Raw genomic sequence first — 19413 nt, 5'->3', positions numbered from 1 at the left:
CATGGCTGATTCATGTCAATGTATGGCAAAATCCACTACAATATTGTAAAGTAATTAGCCTCCAACTAATAAAAATAAATGGAAAAAAACAAACAAAAAAATTTGAAGAAAAATTACCAAAAAGTTCCAAAAAAAACCCCTTGAATTTCCTGTACATAGGCAGCTATTTACATAGCATTTACATTGTATTAACTATTATAAAAAAATCTAGAGATGATTTTAAAGTACAGAGGAGAATATGCATGAGTTATATGCAAATACTGTATGATTTTATATAAGGGACTTGAGCATCCTCAGTTTAATAACCATGGGAGAAGGGGGACAGTGATCCTGGAACTAATCCTCTGAGGATACCAAGGGACAACTGTACTATCATTTAGGTGAGATCCTGAGTGAGTTCTAAAATTCAGGAATTGTCTTAATACCCATGTAACCTGCAAAACTCTCTTTTTATAGTAACTAGCATTTTAACATTTGACTGACTGTTAATGACAATTATAGCTAACTTAGTAAAACACAATCTGAAGCAAAGGTCTGCTGACCACTGACAGCCAAATTATGTCATAATTAAGTAGTTAAGACTCTTATATATCTACTTACCTTAAAACCAGAGTACTCCTGAATTATCCTGGTAAATGTCATTCCTATATTAGGCTCCTGAAATCTGTGTTTACAACCACTCTATACATGGATTGTCACTCAACTATTTTAACATCTTCACCACAGATGTAAAAGTCATGGCCTGATGGTCTGATCCCTCAGTGCCTGAGCCCTATTGAGCTTACGTAATGTCTGTTTGCTTTCCTTAAGAAGGAAAACAGCCAATAAGATAAATATTTGCTTCAGATACTCTTCAGACTCTCAATTTTTTATGACATTAAGACCCCTTAAAAGAAACAAGGATAACTACAGCCCTTTGGAGAACACATTCTTATTGCTGGTTCCAGAAAGGAGAACCTCCTATGTCCTGGTGTGAACATTTCACTGCTTGCCTGAAGACACTCCCCTGGGTGAGACCGTCACATGGAGGGTGTACTTACAAATGGACTGACCATGGTTAGTGCCAAAGGACTGCAGTGTAGTGGCGGGGAGGGGGGGAAGAGAGATTTCAAGGGAAACAGGAGCTAGTTGACTCTCTCTGCTATAGGAGCTAGTTGACTATCTCTCCTCTAGCTAGAGGAGCTAACTATCTCTCTTATGGTATCTTGTATGCTTTCTCTTAGAAAGGGCTATGGGAAATTTATTGCAGTTAGTCTAAAGTTGCACTGCGTGACCAGGAGTCCAATTTTCTAACCATGGTCATCTTCTCAGTATGGAGAAGCCAGGCAGCTAGACTGTCATCATCCCATCTTTTAATGAGATGAGTCATCCCAGTCTCCTACTCTCCCATTCTTATGACTGGGAATCTTGCCGGCCTGAGGAGTCTGGAAATCAGTGATCTGTTTCCTCTTTTTGTCATCTTTACTTCTGTTAGCCCACTTAGGAGTGAGTGTAAAGCATCCCAAGGCATACCTTTGCTGCTTCGTTTTCCGAGGTCCTTTTTTGTCTTCTTCCCAAAGCAGTCAGGTGATCCGGACTAGGCAGGCAGGGAATCATTCCACTTCCTTTACTGTCTGTATCTCAGGTTCAGCCCCTGAGTACAGTGGGGATATGCCTCTCTTCACCATCACTGTTCTGGGGTATGTTGAAGTGTTAATCACTCAGTCATGTCCGACTCTTTGCGACCCCATGGACTGTAGCTTGCCAGGCTCTTTTGTCTGTGGAATTCTCCAGGCGAGAATACTGGAGTGGGTTGCCATTTCCTTCTCCAGGGGATCTTCTGAACCCAGGGATCAAACTCAGGTCTCCTGCATTGTAGGTGAATTCTTTACCATCTGAGCCATCTGAGGAATACTTTAATCAAATAGATTACATAATTTGTCCCTAGAAACTGTTCAGTTTATGGGGTTCTGTTCTCCATTGTCCATAGGAAAAAACAGCAAAACTCCTCCTTTAGAAAAATATAAAACAATTATAGCATTTTAACCCAATATATATTATTATAGTTATATTATAGTTGTTATTATTATTATTATAGTTATAGGGGCTTCCCTGGTGGCTCACATGGTAAAGCATCTGTCTGCAATGTGGGAGACCTGGGTTCGATCCCAGTGTCAGGAAGATCCCCTGGAGAAGAAAATGATAATCCACTCCAGTACTCTTGCCTGGAAAATTTCATGGATGGAGGAGCCTGGTAGGCTACAGTCCCTGGGATTGCAAAGAGTTGGACATGACTGAGCAGCTTCACTGGTATATTACAGTTATAGAATTTGCATGCAACTGTATGACCTAGCCTTGAATTCTAAATTATTCAAATTGAAAGCAAATTATTCAATTTACTGCTATTATGATGATCAAGATAATTTAGAGCAGTCATTCTATACAGTTCTTTTTTGCTTGCTAAAAAACAAAATTGAACTGATGTTCTTCAGTTACTCAGTTATGTCTGACTCTTTGCAATCCCGTGGACTGCAACACACCAGGCTTCCCTGTCCTTCAACACCTCCCGGAGTTTGCTCAAACTGATGTCCATTGATTTGGTGATTACATCCAACCATCTCATCCTCTGTTGTCCCTTTCTCCTCCTGCCTTCAATCTTTCCCAGCATCAGTCTTTCCAGTTAGTCAGCTCTTCACATCAAGTGGCCAAAGTACTGGAGCTTCAGCTTCAGAATCAGTCTTTCTAATGAATATTCAGGGGTGATTTCCTTTGTGGTTAACTGGTTTGATCTGCTTGCAGTCCAAGGGACTCTCAAGAGTCTTCTCCAACACCATAGTTTGAAAGAAACCATTCTTCGGCATTCAGCCTTCTTTATGGTCCAGCTCTCACATCTGTACATGACTACTGGCAAAAACCATAGCTTTGACTAGATGGACCTTTGTCAGCAAAGCAATGTCTCTGCTTTTTAATCAGAGTCAGCTGAGTCAGTTTTAAGGATTTTGGCTTTATTCAGTGATTCATGAGTCTGGCAGCATCCCATCTGGCAGATAGAAAGGAGCTCTGAAGAGCCGTAGAAAATGGAAGCCTTTTACAGGTAGAAGGAGTTAGGTCAAGGAAGTTATTCTAAAAGAGACAGGATTGTTTCAGGCAAGGTCACCTTCCTCTGGGACACAGCAAGGGTCTGTCCAGTAAATTACCTCATTAGTGCTGACCAGGAAATTTCAAACTTGGAAGTAGTACATGTGCTTTTTTGAATAGTTAAGATTACCTGCCTGGAAAAGACTGAAACTGCAGTTAGGTTGATATTAATTCTCAGGTGATGTGGGTTTAGCACAAGTGACTCCATTTTGGACCTCTTGTCTCTGTCTCTCTCTCTCTTTTTAAATTTATTTGGCTGCACCATGTCTTAGCTGGGGCATGTGGGATCCAGCTCCCCGAGCAGAGACTGAACCCAGGCCCCCTGCACTGGGAGCGTGGAGTTCCATCTTCTGGACCACCAGGGAAGTCCCTTGTCTTTTTTTAACACCCTGAAATTTGGGTTTTATGAATCTGCTGTTATATTTCCCACCTGTCTTTCTCATTTAATTTCTATAAACCATGGTTATTATATTTAGTTCTAGAGACCAAATTTTAGACCCTTGATATTATATATTCTCCTATATTTTAAATTCTTCTATATTATATATTGATAGGTAACCAAGAAAAGTATTACTTTCTGTTGGTTTATATTTATGAAATCTGTATTGTCATGATGTATCCTATTTAGATGTACCTTGGTTTGGGCAAATGTTGACTTTTTAGTGAATTTTTGTAAATCAGTATTTCAATATTTCCACATAAAGGAGAGCTTTTTTTTTTTTTTAGTCAGACACTTCGAGATATATTATTTCCCAAAGAAAAATATAATACAAAATAAGATAAAATATAGCTGTTTACTGAAATGTGAGTTATCTGTTTGGCTCCATAAATGATGACTTGACCAAAAGATATGGCCTGGATATTCCTTGGCCCTTTTGAGTGTTATCTGTTACACTATACCAAAATATGAAGTTCTTTCTCTTATAAGAGGAAATGTTTCTATTACGGATTTTATAGACATGATTTGCAGCAGCATAAATGATATGACCCATTTCTGCCACCAGAAGCCAATTTGCAGGCTTAATACTGAAGTTTCAGAGCTAACTTGTGAACCTACTATTGAAAGCTTGAAACCTAAGTTGGGAGTGTACAGTAAAGAGGTTGGATGTGATGTGTATGCTATTCTTCCATCTGATCCGTGCATGAGATATCAGTTGATTTTGATCACACAAAATAGATAATTTTTAAAATGTCTATACTAATATGATTATATGTATATATTTATGAAGTTCTTCATTTCCAAGAAAAATCTTTTGCATCAATTAGTTTATATAATTATGGTGTACATTTGAAATTTGAATTATTTTCTCTTCACTTAAAATTATTTACCAAGTCTCCAGGGAAAGGGCATGGGTATCAGGATATTTGAAAAGCCCCCCAGTGAACTTGAGAACCACTCTTAGAAGATATCTATAAACTTATATCAAAAAGTTTATTGTTTGGGCTCTTGTTATGACCATCTGTTAAAAAAATTTTTTTAAGACTGTGTTACCTCTCACTTTCTGTTGAATTTTGCATTTTACAACCTTTCATTTTTCTTAATGAGTAACCAGATCTTTTTTGCTTTTTTGATATGCTGCCTTTGTAATACAGCTTTGAAGATTTGAGTCGGTAATGTTTTTCTTTGCTCATTCTGCTTTATATCGTTTTAAATATCTAAGTGTCAGTGATAAATTGGAATATGCCTGTGATTTCGTATACACATGCTGTTTTTGGCTGTGGCTATTTTGCTTGTGATAAACATGCCATTTCTTTCGTTTTAGATAATACAAGAAGACCCAATGCATTCTCCCTGGATGAGCAACACATTACATGTATTTTGTGCAATTAGTGGTACATCGAGTGACCGAAGTTATGGTTCCCCAAGATACACTGCTGAAATATGAGGACATGCAGATGTCAAGTAACAACAAGACTGAACTTTCTCAGGAATATTTGGAGCTGTGCAAATGTTAAAAATTTAAAGATTTGTTATACACAGAGTGTTTCTTCCTGACACCAAAATTTTCATGCTTTCATACAGGGTGCTTACATATTTGTAAATATTTAAGCAACTTGAAAGTGCCTGGAAAATTGCACCACTGTGCTTAGTTTGTACTTTTTTAGGTAAATCTATATACTGAGAAGTAGAGCTCAAAAACTTTAATTCGATTTGCTTAATTGTTGCTTAAAATATTAATGGTACTGTGTAAAATTGTATAATGGAACACAATAAAAGGTAAAACTTCTTTGTAATTAGAAGTGAAGGAAATAATACTTTGAACTTAGCGTTTTTCTTGACAGGAAGCTAAATTCATTATGATACTAATCCTTGGAGAAAAAAATGATAAAATTTTCACAAAACATGGATACTTCCAACTGAGGAGATAATTTGAAACCTTGCCTTCCAGTGGTCTAGACTGGGCTAAAGGAAGCAAAAGCATTATGTGAAAAGGAAAATTTCACAAAGAAAAGATATATATCGAAATACCAGGCTTACCAGTCCTTCAAATTTTGATCCAATGATGCTAGGTATTCCAGTCAGTGGTCTCTAACATACAAGACAAGGGATTCCTTTGTGGCTTAGGTTTGCCTAGCAAGCAGCCTTTGTTGCCTAAGCTTCCTCAGCTGAGGCTATCCATAAAGTTAAACAAAACATCTCTGAGATTTGCAGTTACTTCAAAGTTTTAGCAGCAGAATCTGAGGGTAGGGATTTTGTAATGATGATTGTCTTCAGTTTACAAGGTTAATAAGGATTTTGATAGAACTTGATGATCACAGCATTTCTTGGGTCAGTATACATAACCACCACTTAGCAGCTGCTGGCTAAGGATTACATCTCTAACTATGAAGAAACCTCAGATTAACTAAATAATTCAGGAGAAGCCAAGATGTGAAGAATAGTTTTACCTTGAACTATCCATATAATTTTGGCTACCTTTCATGTAAACTTTAGTCCTAGATTTATTTTTCTTATGTAGTTTAGCCTATCTTATAGACATTAAAAAAAAATAAAACAGAAAACAGACACTGAAATATAAGTGGATTGTGTGAAGCTTTGGCTTTTTAAATACTCTGTGATCAATATTCCGTGATAATAATCTTAGAGATTATTATGCACCTGGCTTGGGCATATTTCTTTAAATGTCATTTTTAAGCTTTCAGGGGAGCATGAAATTACTTATAAAAGATTAATTTTATAATTTAATAAGGGATTCAGAAATTTCAGAGGCAGTCGGTAATTCCTTAATATCTCGGAGTCACATGAAGAGTTAGTTTCACCTTTAAAACTATTACATGTGGCACATATATGTAAAAAAACTGTCACCCAGAGAGAGTGCTGCCTTCTGAGAATGAGGCATCTTGGGGAAACTTGAGTATTTTTTTGTCAATGACCAGTCCCTATCCTATCCCCCAGTATATACTGTACCCTGTGGGTCATTTTATTTTTTTTTGGTTTAAAAATATTTTATTTCCTATTATAAAATATGATAAGAATAAACAAAAAACCAAACAACATCTCATTCAAGGAATTCTATTTAGTTATAGTTAAGCTTGAAGAGCAAACTCACTAAGTTTAGAATTTGACTGGAAGAATGAAATTTCACAAAGTAAGATCCTTAGATCAAATGACTCCTGCCCTCAAGGAAGTTTCAGTCTAGTTGAGGAGGCAAGATAGATACGAAGTTAAATAATACAAGAATTAACAATATAAGACAAGATAAGTTGTCTCTGAGGACTGCCAAATGAATGACACTGTTCATAACTCAGATCATAGTCAAGGGATGAGAAACTGCTGTGAGTTTTAATGTTCAGGGATAACTTCATGAAGAAAAGTAAGCCTTGAACAGGCTTTCAAAAATGAGAAGCTATTCTAGGCAGGAGGACCATCACACAGAAAGGTGTAGAAACATTTTGTAAAAGTTCAGGGTAATGGTGAAAGAACCAGTTTTGTTAAAGGGAGTAGTGGATGCTAAATCTAGAAAGAAAATTCAGACCTAGATATTGGAAGGCCTTGAATACCAGGATAATAGCATTTTGACTTTACTCAATGAACAGGAGGAAACCAGTCAAGGTTTTTGAATGGAGAGATTACTTGACTTAATATTATTTTTATAAATGTGATCCTTTATATTGCTGCCAGATGCCTTTGAGTCCAAGAGAGATGGACATATGGAACCAGTTAGATAGTTATTGCAGTAATCTAATTATGAGTCCATAAGCCCATAGATGTGAACAAGAATGGAGAAGAAAGGATAAGTGCAAGAGATACTATGTAGAAAGATTGGACATGACTTATTGTTGGCTAAGGAGAAAAAAAGAAAAGGTAAAGATAATTTTGTGTCCTATGGCCAATGAGTTCTCCAGGTCACGGCAAAATTTTACTGGATTTTTTTCACCAGCTTCCAAACTGAGAGTAGAAACATATATAGAGAGAACACGGTGGGTTAGACTAGAGAAAGCCAACTAAGTATGCCTTGAAACACTGCATATGTTAGGTATTACTGTTTATATAGTTTAATGATTTCATGAAGTGATTTGGCGTCTACTGATGAATTCACATCAAAGAATACATTTCTGCTATACTGATTATTTTTGCAATGAAGCTTGACTCCATGTTCCCTGGAAACTACTGTTTTGAGTCTGAACAGCTTATAAAATGTGAATAAAGTCACCATTAGTAGTGCTAGCTTATCACAAAAATGATAACCCATAGAGAAAGTAAGCAATTCCATGTAGATTTTCTGAGTAACCAGTGCACCAATGACATCATGTCCATAGATAGTATTGTTAATGTTACCATATTTATATGAATTGACTGCCTGTATAAATACTGTAAACATCTTTTTAAAAATGAAACAGCAGCAGTGGTAGCAACAGCCTTGGAACCGTGACCAACATATTGTGGAACTAGAGATGACTCACTGGTTAATTAACAAACTAAATAGGTCAGCATAATAAAAACCCAAGCCTTTGATTATAAATACTAGTTTATCTGTAATGCAGAACCTGATCAATGTATTGAAATCTTAGGAATTTCCTAACTCTTGAAAATATTAATACTGAGATATTTCAGGCTTCTCATACACAAAATGGTGGGCTACCTTCAGTCTTACACTAACAGTACGCTACTTCAGCTATCAAAACACAGGGAGAGGAGTAGAGTAAAAGATGACCAGGGGTGGGGAATGGGTTTGTATCACAGGACTGTTCCCCTGTCCTGGGAGTTGACCAGTAAGAGTGCTTTGTTCATCTTGTTCCAGTGACAATGCTTTCTTTCTAGTCCCTACCCACATAAGAAAAGTGTATATGTATGTTTATCCAACTCTGGATTGACGTTGTGACTAAATTGTTCAAAGACTGTGCCTTTATGTATGGCATCTTAAGACTTTTCCAACATACTTTCTTACCTTCTGTTTTCTTCTTTATTAAGCTGTAATTTGTACACCATACAATTCACCTGTTTAAAACGCAAATTCAGTAGTTTTTAGTATGTTCACAGTTGTGTGACCATCACCACAATTAATTTTAGAATATTTTCATCACTTCCAAAGGAAACCCTATACTCATTATCAGTCACACCCATTGCCCACCAACCAGTCCCCAGCCCCTGACAATCAGGAATCAACTTTTCTGTATCTATAGATTAGTATCTATCCTGGACATTTCTTACAAATGGAATCACATACTGTGTGGCCTTCTGTGACTAGCTTCTTTTATTTAGCATGATGTTTTCAAGGTCCATCCATGTTGTAACTTGTATCAGAACTTCACTCCTTTTTATGGCTGGATAATAACTCCTTTTGTATGAGTATGTCCTATTTTGTTTATCACTTAATGAACATTTGGTTTATTTTTGCTTTTCGGCTATTGTTGATAATGTTGCTATGAACATTTGCCTACAAGCTTTTCTATGGATATGTTTTCATTTGTCTTGGGCATATACCTAGGAGTTGAATTACTGGGTCATATGGTAACTATGTTTAAACTTTTGAAGAACTGCCAGACTGTTTTCTATAGTAGTTGCACCATTTTACAGTCCCAGCAGCACTAAATAAGGATTTCAATTTCTCCATATTCTCAACACTTGTTATTATCTGCCTCTTTGATGATACCTTCCTAGTAGGTGTGAAGTGGTATCTCATTGGGATTTTTGGTTACATTTCCCTAATGGTTAATGAAGTTGAGCATTGTTTCATGTGTTTGTTGACCATTATTATATCTTCTTTGGAAATATGTCTATTCAGATTCTTTACCCATTTTTAAACACTGGTTTGTCTTTTGATCGTTGAGTTGTAAAATTTCTTTATATGTTCTAGATGCAAGTTTCTTATCAGCTATATGATTTCCATATATTTCTGTGGGTTAACTTTTCACTTTTGTAATGGTGTTGTTGAGACAAAAGTTTTTAATTTTGATGAAGTCCAATTTCTCTCTGTTTTCTTGTCATTTGTGCTTTGATGTTGTATCTAAGAAGGCATTGCCTAATCCAAGGTCATGGAGATTTATGCCTACATTTTCTTCAGATTTTATAGTTTTTGTTTTCTTTTCTTTTCTTTCTTTTTTTTTTTTTACAACTTACCCATACTTTATTTACTTGATTACAAGTCTTCTTATGGTACATAAAATGTTTTCTGTAGTTCATCTCAGCTTTGTTCACACTGAAGTGAGTTGTTTTCTATGCTCAATTGCTGCTGCTGCTGCCATTGATTTGTTTTCTTTCAGGATCATGATGGGCACTTTCATATAAAATCTTGTTTTTAATTCCTTCTCTGGCAAGTCTTTCCTGGATTCTTAGCTTTGCATAATTATACCTACAATGGAACCAGCATCCTAAAGTCACCAATATAAATCCTCCTTCTCCAATGTCACATAATCTTCTAAATCTACCTTCCCCTTCCCAGGATCCCTGGGCTCTGGTGCAGCTGGCATGGGGACTATCAACACCTCCGAGTTTTATAGTTTTAACTCTTACTTTTAGGTCTTTGATTCATTTCAAGCTGGATTTTGTTTATGGTTTGAGATAAGGGTTCAAATTCATTGTTTTGCATGTGGATATATCTCCTGTTATCTTTGTTTTATTTGTTGAAAAGATTTATTTTCCCCCATTGAATGGTCTTAGCACTCTTCAAAAATCAGTTGACCGTAAATGTACGGTTTTATTCTGGGCTCTCAGTTCTATTCCATTGATCTATATGTCTGTCCTTATGCCAGTACTACATTGTCTTGATTACTGTACCTCTATATTAAGTTTTAAAATTGGGAAGTGCAAGTCCTCCAGCTATGTTCTTTTTTAAGACTGTTTTGGATATTCTGGTCCCTTGCATTTCCATATAATTTTTAGACTCAGATTGTCAGTTTTTGCAAAATATGTAGCTGGGATTTTGGTAGGATTTGCTATGAATCCATAATTTAATTTGGCGAGTATTGCTACCTTAACAATATTAAGTTTCAATTCAAGAACATAAGATGTTTTTCTGTTTACTTTGGTTTTCTTTACTTTCTTTCAGCAGTATTTTGTGGTTTTCAGTGTAGAAGTCTTACACTTCTTTTTTTTTAAAAATTTATTCCTTGGTATTTTATTCTTTTAAATTCTATTATAAATGGAGTTTATTTCAAATTGTTTTTCATTTCATTATTTTTCCAATTCTTTGCTAGTTTATAGAAATGCAACTGGCTTTTTCATCTTGACCTGTATCCTGAAACCTTGCTCAATGCATTTATTAGCTTTAATAATTTTTTTATTGATTCTTCAGTGTTTTCTATATATGATTGTGTCATCTGAAAATACAGGGAGTTTTATATTTTCCTTTCCAATCTTGATTCTTTTTGTTTCATGTTCTCACTTGGCACTTGCCTCAGACTTCCAGTAGAGTGTTAAATAGCAGTGGTAAAAGCAAGACATTCTTGCCTTATTACTCATCTTTTGAAGAAAGCTTTCAATCTCTCACCTTTTGGTATGGTTTTAGCTATGGGTTTTTCATAGATGCTTTTTATCAGGTTGAGGAAGTTCCATGCGACATGATTTGCATCTGTTTTCCAATTCAATCAATTCACCTAATAATCGTATGATCCCTGTATGACATATAGGGAAATAGATGACAAATGTATTCTACTAATAAAGAGTACATTCCTTAACATGACATGTACTCTATGACATATAAGGAAATGGATGACAAATGATTAAGAAATGTACTCAAGATACACATCAAATTAGAGATGGAACCAAAACATCTTAATTCAGAGTCCACAGTGTTTTCAGCTATTATATACTATTTCCTACAGTCTCCTGCTGCAGCTTTGTACAGAGACCCAAAAAGTTTCCTCTCTTCCACTTTTTTACTAAGAAGGTAAGCCATATAAGGGCAAAATTATCAGTCACATAGTCGGGTCTGACTCTTTGTAACCTCGTGGACTGTAGCCCACCAGGCTCCTGTGTCCGTGGAATTCTCTAGGCAAGAATACTGGAGTGAGTTGCCATTTCCTTGTACAGCGGATCTTCCCAACCCAGGGGTTGAACCTGGGTCTCCTATAATTGCAGGCGGATTCTTTACTGCCTGAGCCACCAGGGAATCTTCCGATTTCTCATCTCTGTTTCCTTGAAACCTAAAAGCACCTGCCAAAGAATAAGTACTTGAGCAGTTTCAAGGAAAGAAAGCCAGTTTAGATAAGCAGATGCTTCTAGAGTTTTTAGTTTGGGCAAGGCAGTGTGGACAATATCCCAGCCCTCAAAGAGATTATGGTTGAGGTAGATAAGACAGTCACAAAAGGAGATATGACAAGGTCTGATAATAGCAAATCACTGGTCATGACAAGTGCTTGAACAGGCAGAGCTTTTGTAGATGTAGAACAAAATGCTTCATGAAGGAGGACAGCCTTAAAGGATGGGTAGGAACGAGCATGTGTGTGTTAAGGAAGGACTTTAGACAGGGTTTTTAACAGGAAGTTAAAAACTTCATTTTAACTATTATATGAATGCTGACCATTAGAACCAATCACTATAATAAGAGCTATGCAAAGGAAAAATAATAATAGAGTGCATATAAAAGCAGGTGACATCTTGTTCTTCTGACCCCCTTATCTTTTGCCTTAGACTCAAACTCAGTAAAGCAGGTTTTTATTTTTTTGTCAGAACATTTGCACTCTAATTGCTTTGTCCTCATGTTAGAAAAAATTTGAAGCCAACCTCAGTCAAATTCTGACCAAGAAGTCTTATTCTTTGCATATTGCAGCATTTTGTAATAATCACTGATTCTGTAGATCTCCTAAGGCTGAAAGTCTTACAGGTTCTGGACTCCTCACCCGGCATGATGAGTGTGTGCCTCTGATAGGAAATGAAGGGAAGGTATCAAACTGTTGAGGGCTACAATCTGGGAATTGTTGACTATCTGTCACAATTTTTTGATTTACCATTGTAAGCCAGCTATATGGACGATCAAGGCTGTATTCAGTGGGTAGATATACAGGTGTGTGCTAACTCATTTCAGTTCAGTTCAGTCGGTCAGCTGTCATGTTGGGCGTTTCCAACTCTTTGCAACCCCATGAACTGCAGTACAGCAGGCCTCCCTGTCTATCACCAACTCCTGGAGATTAACCAAACTCATATCCATTGAGTTGGTGATGCCTACCAACTATCTCATCCTCTGTTGCCCCCTTCTTTTCCTGCCCTCAATCTTTCCCAGCATCAGGTCTTTTCAAATGAATCAGTTCTTCACGTCAGGTGGCCAAAGTATTGGAGTTTCAGCTTGAACATCAGTCCTTCCAATGAACACCCAGGCCTGATATCCTTTAGCGTGGACTGGTTGGATCTCCATGCAATCCAAGGGACTCCTAAGAGTCTTCTGCAACACCACAGTTCAAAGGCATCAATTCTTCGGCACTTGGTTTTCTTTCTTTCTTTCTTTCTTTTTTTTTTCCGGCTTTCTTTATAGTCCAACACTCACATCTATACATGACTACTGGAAAAACCATAGCCTTGACCAGACGGACCTTTGCTTACAAAGTAATGTCTCTGTTTTTAATATGGTGTATAGGTTGGTCATAACTTTTCTTCCAAGGAGCAAGTGTCTTTATTTCATGGCTGCAATCACCATCTGCAGTGATTTTGGAGCCCCCCAAAAATAATGTCAGTCACTGTTTCCACTGTTTCCCCATTTATTTGCCATGAAGTGATGGGACTGGATGCCATGATCTTAGTTTTCTAAATGTTGAGTTGTAAGCCAACTTTTTCACTCTCCTCTTTCACTTTCATCAAGAGGCTCTTTAGTTTTTCTTCACTTTTTGCCATAAGGGTGGTGTCATCTGCATATCTGAGGTTGTTGATATTTCTCCCGGCAAACTTGACTCCAGCTCATGCTTCCTCCAGTGCAGCATTTCTCATGATGTATTCTGCATATAAGTTAAATAAGCAGGGTGACAATATACAACCTTGAAGTACTCCTTTTCCTATTTGGAATCAGTCTGTTGTTCCATGTCCAGTTCTCACTTGATTCCTGACCTGCATACAGGTTTCTCAAGGGGCAGGTCAGGTGGTCTGGTATTCCCATCTCTTTCAGAATTTGCCATAGTTTATTGTGATCCACACAGTCAAAGGCTTTGGCATAGTCAATAAATCAGAAATAGATGACTTTCTGGAACTCTCTTGCTTCTTTGATGATCCAGTGGATGTTGGCAACTTGAACTCTGGTTCCTCTGCCTTTTCTAAAACCAGCTTGAACATCTGGAAGTTAATGGTTCACATACTGTAGAAGCCTGGCTTGGAGAATTTTGAGCATTACTTTACTAGCATATGAGATGAGTGCAACTGTGTGGTAGTTTGAGCATTCTTTGGCATTGCCTTTCTTTGGAATTGGAATGGAAACTGACCTTTTCCAGTCCTGTGGCCACTGTTGAGTTTTCCAAATTTGCTGGCATATTGAGTGCTTTCACAGCATCGTCTTTCAGGATTTGAAATAGCTCAACTGGAATTCCATCACATCCACTAGCTTTGTTCGTAGTGGTGCTTCCTAAGGCCCACTTGACTTCACATTCCAGGATGTCTGGCTCTAGGTGAGTGATCACACCATGGTGATTATCTGGGTCGTGACGATCTTTTTTGTACAGTTCTGTGTATTCTTGCCACCTCTTCTTAATATCTTCTGCTTCTGTAAGGTCCATACCATTTCTGTCCTTTATTGAGCCCATCTTTGCATGAAATATTCCCTTGGTATCTCTAATTTTCTTGAAGAGATCTCTAGTCTTTCCCATTCTATTGTTTTCCTCTATTTCTTTGCACTGATCGGTGAGGAAGGCTTTCTTATCTCTCCTTGCTATTCTTTGGAACTCTGCATTCAAATGGTTATATCTTTCTTTTCTCCTTTGCCTTTTGTTTCTCTTCTTTTCACAGTTATTTGTAAGGCCTCCTCAGTCAGCCATTTTGCTTTTTTGCATTTCTTTTTCTTGGGAATGGTCTTGTTCCCTGTCTCCTGTACAATGTCATGAACCTCCTTCCATAGTTCATCAGACACTCTGTCTATCAGATCTAATCCCTTAAATCTATTTCTCACTTCCACTGTATAATCATAAGGGATTTGATTTAGTTCATCCATGAATGGTCTAGTGGTTTTCCCCACTTTCTTCAATTTAAGTCTGAATTTGGCAATAAGGAGTTCATGATCTGAGCCACAGTTAGCTCCCGGTCTTGTTTTTGCTGACTATATAGAGCTTTTCCGTCTTTGACTGCAAAGAATAAAATCAATCTGATTTCAGTGTTGGCCATCTGGTGATGTCCATGTGTAGAGTCTTCTTTTGTGTTGTTTGAAGAGGGTGTTTGCTATGACCAGTGCGTTCTCTTGGCAGAACTCTATTAGCCTTTGTTCTGCTTCATTCTGTACTCCAAGGCCAAATTTGCCTGTTACTCCTAGTGTTTCTTGAGATCCTACTTTTGCATTCCAGTCCCCTATAATGAAAAGGACATCTTTTTTGGGTGTTAGTTCTAAAAGGTCTTGTAGGTCTTCAAAGAACCGTTCAACTTCAGCTTCTTCAGTGTTACTGGTCGGGGCATAGACTTGGATTACCATGATATTGAATAGTTTGTCTTGGAAATGAACAGACATCCTTATGTCATTTTTGAGATTGCTTCCAAGTACTGCATTTCAGACTCTTGTTGACTATGATGGCTACTCCATTTCTTCTAAGGGATTCCTGCCCACAGTAGTAGATATAATGGTCATCTGAATTAAATTCACCTGTTCCAGTCCACTTTAGTTCACTGATTCCTAGAATGTCGACGTTCACTCTTGCCATCTCCTGTTTGACCACTTCCAATTTGCCTTGATTCATGGACCTAACATTCCAGGTTCCTATGCAATATTGCTTTTTACAGCATTGGACCTTGCTTCTATCACCAGTCACATCCACAACTGGGTGGTTTTTTTTTTTTTTTTTTTTGCTTTGGCTCCATCCCTTCATTCTTTCTGGAATTATTTCTCCGCTGATCTCCAGTAGCATATTGGGCACCTACCGACCTGGGGAGTTCATCTTTCAGTGTCCTACCTTTTTTGCCTTTTCATACTGTTCATGGGGTTCTCAAGGTAAGAATACTGAAGTGGTTTGCCATTCCCTTCTCCAGGGGGCCACATTCTGTCACACCTCTCCACCATGACCCATCCATTGTGGGTGGCCCCACATAGCGTGGCTTAGTTTCATTGAGTTAGACAAGGTTGTGGTCCATGTGATCAGATTGGCTAGTTTTCTGTGATTGTGATTTCAGTCTGTCTGCCCCCTGATGCCCTCTCTCAGTGTCTTACTTGGGTTTCTCTTACTTTAGACATGGGGTATCTCTTCACAGCTGCTCCAGCAAAGTGCAACCACTGCACCTTACCTTGGACGTGGGGTAACTCCTCTCGGCCACCACTCCTGACCTTGGACATAGGGTATCTCCACTCGGCCACTCCGGCGGTGTGCATTTGCTGCTCACTGAAGTCATTTCAGTGGTGTCCAACTCTGTGACCACATGAACTGTAGCTTGCTAGGCTCCTGTGTCCTTGGGATTCTCCAGGCAAGAATGCTGGAGTGGAATGCCATCCCTTCCTCCAGGGGATCTTCCCAACCCAGGGATCCAACCCAAGTGTCTTGCGTCTCCTGCATTGCAGGCAGGTTCTTTACCTACTGAGCCACGTGGGATATACAGGTAATAGATTATAATTATAATCTAGTAGTTATTCCAAGGGTGGCCTTTTTCTGTCATTAACTGAACTGGGTCTTCTGGATTCTGTATCTGTTTGAGAAATGTAAGTAATAGTGCCTAGCACTGTTATATTTGGATGTTTGATAGTGAGAAGCAAACAGAGAGCTAATATAGACATGGAGTTCTGTTCAGTGCAAAGCTGACCAGGTCCTATAGTGCTCATGCACTGAATATTTCATAATTCTTCCTTGCCATAGTCAAGATTGAAGATGCTTCCAGAAGACTGGAGTGGGTTGCCATGCCCTCCTCCAGGGGACATTCCCTACCCAGGGATCGAACTGGGCTCTCCTGCATTGCAGGCAGACTCTTTACCTATCTGAGCCACCACGGAAGCCCACTGACAAAACATACAAAGATGCTGGCTGATAGCAATCAACACTGCCATACTGGCACAGGCTGACTGCATATGAACCCTGCCCTGTGTCTGTCTTCCTGAACAGTAGCCAGTTATTGATCATTGTAGCTTCCACACACATCTGAGCATCGACCATCTGTCCTTTATGCCCCCAAACTCTCGGGCCTCTCTGCTTACCTCCTCTGGCTTCCTTCCACTATCAGAATGACACAGAGGTGGTTTTCGGTTTGCGATTGAGCTGATATGAGTTACTCCCTCAGTATTTCCTCTCTAGAGAGTCTCTTAAGCCATAGCCTCCTTCTGTTGAATTTAATGTGTTTCTCATTTGGATTTCTCTTGTCAACGTTCACAGATAACCGGCTCTCTTAAAAAAGATGAAAAAGTATTCAGTTTCCCTCCTCCATTTCCTACCCATTTCTCTGCAACTATAGAAGTCCTTTAGGGGAAAATTCGCCCAACCAATCTTGTTTAAAGACATTTCATCCTCACTTCGGGTGATAGGACCTGGAGTGGAGGTCTACGGTCTCTGTGTCTAGCAGTCAAGTGCTGGTCCCTCCCTCCCAATGCCTTCTAGATCCTGTCCTCCTCTGCTCAGTCTCTTCTTCTCTCCAAGACCTCCCCACCCCTCTGTGCTGTGTGCTCTCGTCACACTAGCTGCTCAGTGCTCGCTGTCTGGATGAATCAACTCCCACAACCGTGACCCATAACTCCAGCTCATCTCACTGAAGGGCATTTCAGCAAGTTTCTGCAGCCACTGCAACTTGGGGGAAACTGACATTTAGTTAGTCAGGATCTGACAAGCCTGGACTAGGGAAATGTCTTGAGATAGAACTGGCTATAGTTTCCCTCTCCTCACCCCAAATCTGAAATTTATCTCGCAGATGGATACCTCTCTACCCTCAGGCTCCCTCCCTGCCAGGTATTCTGCAGCATGGATTTCTTCCTTTGGGTGGCTCTCAGCAAATCAGTCCCTGGCCCTGCTCTGCTTCCTCCTCCTGATCCAATGTTGGGACATCCCTAGGAAGTCAGCTACCTCATCATCCCACCCCCTCTTCCAGGAGGTAGCAGTGTAGGGTGGGTATCTTATGCTTCCTCTTTCCAGGAGGCCAATAGGCCAAGACTGCATTGCCTAGACCCTGACCTTCCCCACCATCACCCTGCTGGCCAACTTCACACATGCTCACTTCTTTGGTTATTCCTTTGCTCCCTGGTCCCTTAGATCTTAGAACAGTGGTTCTTAATTGGAATTGGTCCTCCCTGCCCACCTCTCCAGGAAAACATTTGGCAATGACTAGAGACATTTTGGGAAGTGGGATAGAGACTGGAGATGCTGCTATACACCCTACTGTGCACAGGCAGCCCCCCACAACAAAAATCAGGTACCTGACCTCTAAGGTCAGGAGTGAGGAAGTTGCACTACTGCCTGCCTCACTGGACTCCTTGAAGGCTGCTCCATCAGCTGGTTCATCCTCAAGGACCCTTTTGCTGGTCATCCCATCAGTAAGTCCACTGGGAAATCTCTTTCCTACTAGGGGCTTTTTTTTTTTTACCTCAACTGCAACTGTTTACCCACTTATGTTCCTGCATACTGTGCTTCCCAGGTCACGCTAGTGGTAAAGAACTCATCCGCCAATGCAGGATACATAAGAGACATGGGTTTCATCCCTGGGTCGTGAAGATCCCCTGAAGGAGGGTATGGCAACCCACTCCAGTATTCTTGCCTGGAGAATCCCATGGATAGAGGAGCCTGGCAGGATACAGTCTATAGGGTCCCAAAGTGTCAGACATGACTGAAGCAACTTAGCACTCATGCATATGTACCTGCATACTACAAGCAGGAGTGGGCTGCCTGACCCTCATTTCCAACCTGGCATTTGGTCTACAGGTGGACTATACTTAGGAATCTGAAGATGCTCAAGGTCTGCCTCATCATCCTTGTGGCTGTCCCTTCTACCTCCTGTTGAAGTCTTTCTTACTATTAGTGACCCTCCAACTTGTTAACTTGGCCAAACATTTCAAGTTGTATTACTGCTGTCACCTATAAAGCAGTTTAATTCCTCAAAAAAAACCCCAGATATCTAAGATATTAGCCCTGAAGGAAAAAAGCATTAGGTGGGGAAGACTATCTACTGAAATATATAAAAATAAAGTCCTGAATCAGTGGAGGTGCATGTGTGTAACTTGTCACAATTACAAAGATGTGGCTTCTCTCCTAAATTCTCTCCTAAATATCTAAATTCAATGTCACCCCAATCCAAATCCCAAAAGGATTTTTTTAACTTGAAAAAAAATGATTCTAAAATTTATTAGAGTGAATGCATTGTGCTTAGTCGCTCGGTCATGTCCGACTCTTTGCGACCCCGTGCACTGTAGCACGCCAGGCTCCTCTGTGCATGGGGTTCTCCAGGCAAGAATACTGGAGTGGGTTACCATTTCCTTTTCCAGGGGAATTTCCCAACCAAGGGGTCAAACCCAGGTCTCCCACATTGCAGGTGGGAGATTCTTTACTGTCTGAGTCACCAGGGAAGCCCATCAGAGAGAATAAATATGTAAAAATAGCTAAGCGGATACCTGGGAAAAAATAAGAAACAGAGGCTTGACCTAGCAGACATTAGAAAGAATAATATACCTAATTAAGACTGGGCATTTACAGAAAAATAGAGTTGGAGGGCTAATTACCTGATTTGCAGATTTACTATGAAGCTGCAATAATCAAGACTGTGGCATTAATGAA

At 39.2% G+C, this 19413-nt stretch overlaps 1 protein-coding gene across 3 annotated transcripts in view; it reads left to right on the top strand.

Moving 5' to 3' along the window:
* Positions 1–6035, top strand: part of DOCK11 (dedicator of cytokinesis 11) — a 203717-nt gene extending 197682 nt beyond the window's left edge. For 2 of the 3 annotated variants that reach the window (XM_065915011.1, XM_065915009.1), the window contains one exon: positions 4881–6035. In XM_065915011.1, the coding sequence (XP_065771083.1) occupies positions 4881–5003 (123 nt within the window). In that variant the 3' untranslated portion in view covers positions 5004–6035. The remainder of the gene's footprint in view (positions 1–4880) is intronic. The other variant, XM_065915012.1, reaches the window with a different exon arrangement.
* Positions 6036–19413: the final 13378 nt, after the last annotated feature.

The sequence above is a fragment of the Muntiacus reevesi genome, chromosome X (assembly GCF_963930625.1).
Source record: "Muntiacus reevesi chromosome X, mMunRee1.1, whole genome shotgun sequence".
NCBI classification, from domain to species: Eukaryota; Metazoa; Chordata; class Mammalia; order Artiodactyla; family Cervidae; genus Muntiacus; species Muntiacus reevesi.
This window is presented reverse-complemented; position numbering and strand designations above follow the sequence as displayed.